Source organism: Borostomias antarcticus (genome assembly GCF_949987555.1).
Source record: "Borostomias antarcticus genome assembly, chromosome: 1".
Taxonomy (NCBI): Eukaryota; Metazoa; Chordata; class Actinopteri; order Stomiiformes; family Stomiidae; genus Borostomias; species Borostomias antarcticus.
Window position 1 is genome coordinate 17,155,021 of NC_140234.1, and position 5,000 is coordinate 17,160,020.

The window sequence follows — 5,000 nt, forward strand, 5'->3', positions numbered from 1 at the left end:
ATCTCACCGCCCCTTTCTGCTTTCTCAACCTTCTACCTTTCCCCTCTCTCTTTCTCTCTCTCTCCCTCTCTCTCCATCCACCTTTCTCTCTCTCTCTCCCTCCCCTCCTCTCTATCTCTCTCCACCTCTCCCTCCCTTCCTCTCTGTCTCTCTCCACCACTCTCTCTCCCTCTCTCTGTCTCCCTCCCTCCCTTCCTCTCTCCCTCCCTCTCTCTCTTCCTCCCTCCCTCCCTCCCTCCCTCTCCCTCTCTCTCTGCAGGAGCTGTTGAACATCATTGCCAGCGTGCTTCACCTGGGGAACGTGCAGTTTGGCGGGGAGGACGGCGGCAACGCCTACATCACCTCCGACACACAGATCAAGTACCTGTCCAGGGTAAGACCCCGACAGACCCCCCCTCCCCCCCCCCCTCCAGGGTAATACCCCGACAGACCCCGCCCCCCCCCCCCCCTTTACACCGCACAGCTACAGTCAGCAGTGACCACGCCACACCAGACCCGCGCCGCCCACCGCCACTCCCGATTCACGTGGATCGGCTCGCTGCATCATAATCCCGCCGTGCGGGCAAGACCCCAGTACTGAGGTCCGCTTGAGTCCATCACAATAAACCCCCTCTTCTCAGACGCTCCTGGACCCACGGATCGGCACGAGCCATGTGACCCAAAGTGCGGTGACGGCGCTACTATTGTGGCGCCTACACTGGCGTCATTTGTGTAACGTATAATGGTGGCGTTGTTGTTTGTTGTTGTTGTTGTAGTTGCTAGGTGTGGACGGGGCAGTGCTGAAAGAAGCCCTCACACACAAGAAGATCATCGCCAAGGGAGAGGAGGTGGGCAGGACCGGCGAAATGCTTGACCTAATGTCTTTCTGTGTGTGTGTGTGTGTGTGTGTGTGTGTGTGTGTGTGAGACCGTGGTGTGTGTGAGACCGTGGTGTGTGTGTGTGTGTGTGTGTGTGTGTGTGTGTGTGTGTGTGTGTGAGACCGTGGTGTGTGTGAGAGACCGTGGTGTGTGTGTGTGAGACCGTGGTGTGTGTGTGTGTGTGTGTGTGTGAGACCGTGGTGTGTGTGTGAGACCGTGGTGTGTGTGTGTGTGTGTGTGTGTGTGTGTGTGTGTGAGACCGTGGTGTGTGTCTTGCCCGAGGGAGTCACTGCCCACATTTTACATGGACACAATAGCTCCTCAGTAAACATACAACTGTGGTTTGCTATCTAACCATACCTTTATTCTGTCTGTGTATGTGTGTGTGCGCGCTCATGTGCGTGTGCGTGTGTGGGTGTGTGTTCATGTGTGTGTGTGGGTGTGTGTTCATGTGTGGGTGTGGGTGTGTGTTCATTTGTGGGTGTGTGTGTGTGTGTGTGTGTGTGTGTGTGTGTGTGTGTGTGTGTGTGTTCAACAGCTGATGAGCCCCCTGAACCTGGAGCAGGCGGCATCGGCCCGTGACGCCCTGTCCAAGGCCGTGTACGGACGCACGTTCACCTGGCTGGTCAACAAGATCAACCTGTCGCTGGAATTCAAGGTGCGCTACTCGCTCACCACAAGCTACTGTACACACACCACCTACTGTATAGGCCAGGGAGACCAGCGTCTGTTCAGCCCAGATACACATAAACCACAGCTTTCATACAGACCAGTGGTCTCACCTCAGGGGGCGGCTGTAGCTCAGTTGGTAGAGAGGGTCGTTCAGTGATCGAAGGGTCAGCGGTTCGAATCCCAGCTCCGACTGTCCACATGTCGAAGTGTCCTTGAGCAAGACACCTAACCCCCAATTGCTCCCAATGAGCAGGTTAGCACCTTGCATGGCAGCTGCCGCCATTGGTGTGTGAATGTGTGTGTGAATGGGTGAATGAGAGGCCATTGTAAAGCGCTTTGAGTGCCGCTAAGGTGGAAAAGCGCTATATAAGGGCAGTCCATTTACCATTTACCTCTGAGATGACCCCTGGCTGCTCCTAGAAGGTCAAAGATGACTGAGTAAGCATCTCCCGAGGAGGCCTGGCTGTAGTCCGCCAGTTGCTAATCCAAGAACACCTCAGCTTGCCGCCTGGAACTTGGGGCAGTAGTCAAGTTTGAAGCACACTTGTCACAGTCCTCCCCCCCCCCCTCCGCCCCCGACACACCCTCAGTGGAGGTCCAATGGGAGCTCTCCCTTTCCTCTGGCCTTATTCAATCAATCAATCAATCAATCAAAGCTTTATTTGTATAGCGCATTTCATACCCAGAGGCAACACAATGCGCTTTACAGAGAACAAGCGAGGTGGGCATATTATTATTATCCCAGCCCACCACTTCTTAAAACCCCGGAAAAACACTGGCGAGCACAGACACAGAGAAGAGAAGAAAAGAGAAGAGGAGAGGGGGAGAATGTAGCCCCAGACTGCACTCTTGACCCCCTTCGCTGGCCGCCTTTCTAAGTGGAGCAGCGCCCTCATGTGGCGGAGGAGTAACACTACGGCTCTCTCAATTTTAACAGATAAGACTACTGAATAATAGTTATTATACGTCTACATTTTACATTACAGTCATTTAGCTGACGCCTTTCTTCAAAGCGACCTACAACGATCATTAAATATTAGATAAGGACAATAAATATTAGATGAGGACATTCTTCATGGTGAGGTATTCAGGTGAATCAGCCTGTAGCGTGTCCCTCGCAAAGACTTGAATGTGAGAGATGTGTTGGCTTGGTTTCAGGACGACACCAGTAAGAGTGCCTCAGTCATCGGCCTGCTGGACATCTACGGCTTCGAGGTCTTCCAGAACAACAGGTGCCATCATCTCCTTCCTCCTGTATCATTACTACACGGAGGAACGTTTGACTGTGCAGAATCAGGCCCCTCTCATTGAATCTGTCTGGAGGAAAAAATTGTACAAAATCTGATCAAGCAAATGTGTGTGTGTGTGTGTGCGTGTGTGTGCGTATGTGTGCGTGTGTGTGTGTGTGTGTGTGTGTGTGTGTGCGACCTCTCCTCCACAGCTTTGAGCAGTTCTGCATCAACTACTGTAACGAGAAGCTGCAGCAGCTGTTCATCCAGCTCACCCTGAAATCAGAGCAGGAGGAGTACGAGTCTGAGGGCATCACGGTCAGACCTCCCTCCTCATCCCTCCGTCCTGTCATCCCTCCCTCCTGTCATAACTCCCTCCTCTCATCCCTCCATCCTCTCATCCCTCCATCCTGTCATAACTCCCTCCTCTCATCCCTCCATCCTGTCATCCCTCCCTCCTGTCATAACTCCCTCCTCTCATCCCTCCATCCTGTCATCCCTCCATCCTGTCATAACTCCCTCCTCTCATCCCTCCCTCCTGTCATCCCTCCATCCTGTCATAACTCCCTCCTCTCATCCCTCCGTCCTGTCATCCCTCCCTCCTGTCATAACTCCCTCCTCTCATCCCTCCATCCTGTCATCCCTCCATCCTGTCATAACTCCCTCCTCTCATCCCTCCATCCTGTCATCCCTCCATCCTGTCATAACTCCCTCCTCTCATCCCTCCATCCTGTCATCCCTCCATCCTGTCATAACTCCCTCCTCTCATCCCTCCCTCCTCTCATCCCTCCCTCCTGTCATCCCTCCATCCTCTCATCCCTCCCTCCTGTCATCACTCCATCCTCTCATCCCTCCCTCCTGTCATCCCTCCATTATCTCATCCCTCCCTCCTGTCATCCCTCCATCCTGTCATCCCTCCATCCTGTCATAACTCCCTCCTCTCATCCCTCCATCCTCTCATCCCTCCATCCTGTCATAACTCCCTCCTCTCATCCCTCCATCCTGTCATCCCTCCATCCTGCCATAACTCCCTCCTCTCATCCCTCCATCCTGTCATCCCTCCATCCTGTCATAACTCCCTCCTCATCCCTCCATCCTCTCATCCCTCCATTCTGCCATCACTCCATGTCATCCCTCCCTCCTCCATCCTCTCATCCCTCCCTCCTCTCATCCCTCCATTCTCTCATCCCTCCCTCCTGTCATCACTCCATCCTCTCATCACTCTATACTGTCATCACTCCCCCCTCTTTCTGTCATCCCTCCCTTCTGTCATCCCTCCCTCCTCCCATCCCTCCCTCCAATCATCCCTCCATCCTCCCATCACTTCCTCCATCCTCTCCCTGTCTGCTGTCTCTATCTATCCATGTCCTCTTCCTCCCGTGTCCCTGTCATCCCAGCCTCCCTGGCGTCTCCCTCCCATCTTCTCGTCCTCCTCCCTCTGTCCTCCCCTTCTCTCGTTCCTCCATCTCTCCGTCTCCGTCCTACCCGTCTTTCCAAATACACTTCTTCATCTCTTGCTTTTATCTCTAGATCGCTCTCTCTCTCTCTCTATTTCTCTACCTCTCTCTCTCCATCTCTCTCTCGCTACCCCTCTCTCTCGCTCTCTCTATCTCTCTCTCTCTACCGCTCTCCTTCCCGTTCCTCCTCTTCTGTTAGTCTCTCCTTTTCCACTCCTCTCCGTGGCGTCCGGCCGAGGCCGTCACAGGGCCGGCCTTTGTGCCGCCGCCGCCACCTCAGCGCCAAGGGTCGTGGGAGACCTGTCGGGGAGATTCATGTCCAGTCAGTCACCGGTCAAAGGGCCCATTATGAGCGCACACATGTCGCCGTGGGCCCCCGGCCTGTGTCGGAGCTGTGCAAACCACTCGGCGGCCCGCTCAAGTTCCCCAGAGACCCATGAAGGTCCGTTTGTGAACACGCACTCGGCGTGGGCGCCGAGAACGCCCGCTCCGAGGGATTCCCGGCATTCCGAGAACGTCCCGGCTGTCCGTAAACGGTAACGGCTTGTTTGTTTCTAACGGGGAGGGGCCTATTAACGATGCAGTTATGTCCCTGTGGTGTTCCGGCAGTGGGAGCCCGTGCAGTACTTCAACAACAAGATCATCTGCGACCTGGTGGAGGAGAAGTTCAAGGGCATCATCTCCATCCTGGTGAGAACGGCTCAGACGGACAAAGACCGTCTCCGAACGTCTGTGTTCAGGTCGTCTGTGTTCAGGTCGTCTGTGTTCAGGTCGTCTGTGTTCAG

General features: G+C 54.6%; 1 protein-coding gene across 1 annotated transcript in view; it reads left to right on the forward strand.

The window, feature by feature from the left end:
- Positions 1-5,000, forward strand: part of LOC311312537 (unconventional myosin-Ic-like) — a gene marked incomplete at its 5' end in the record, with an annotated part of 21,425 nt that overhangs the window by 4,566 nt on the left and 11,859 nt on the right. Inside the window, 6 exons of the mRNA XM_084442498.1 lie at positions 260-373; positions 756-827; positions 1,396-1,515; positions 2,688-2,761; positions 2,971-3,076; positions 4,825-4,905. Coding sequence (XP_084298624.1) covers positions 260-373; positions 756-827; positions 1,396-1,515; positions 2,688-2,761; positions 2,971-3,076; positions 4,825-4,905 — 567 coding nt within the window. The remainder of the gene's footprint in view (positions 1-259; positions 374-755; positions 828-1,395; positions 1,516-2,687; positions 2,762-2,970; positions 3,077-4,824; positions 4,906-5,000) is intronic.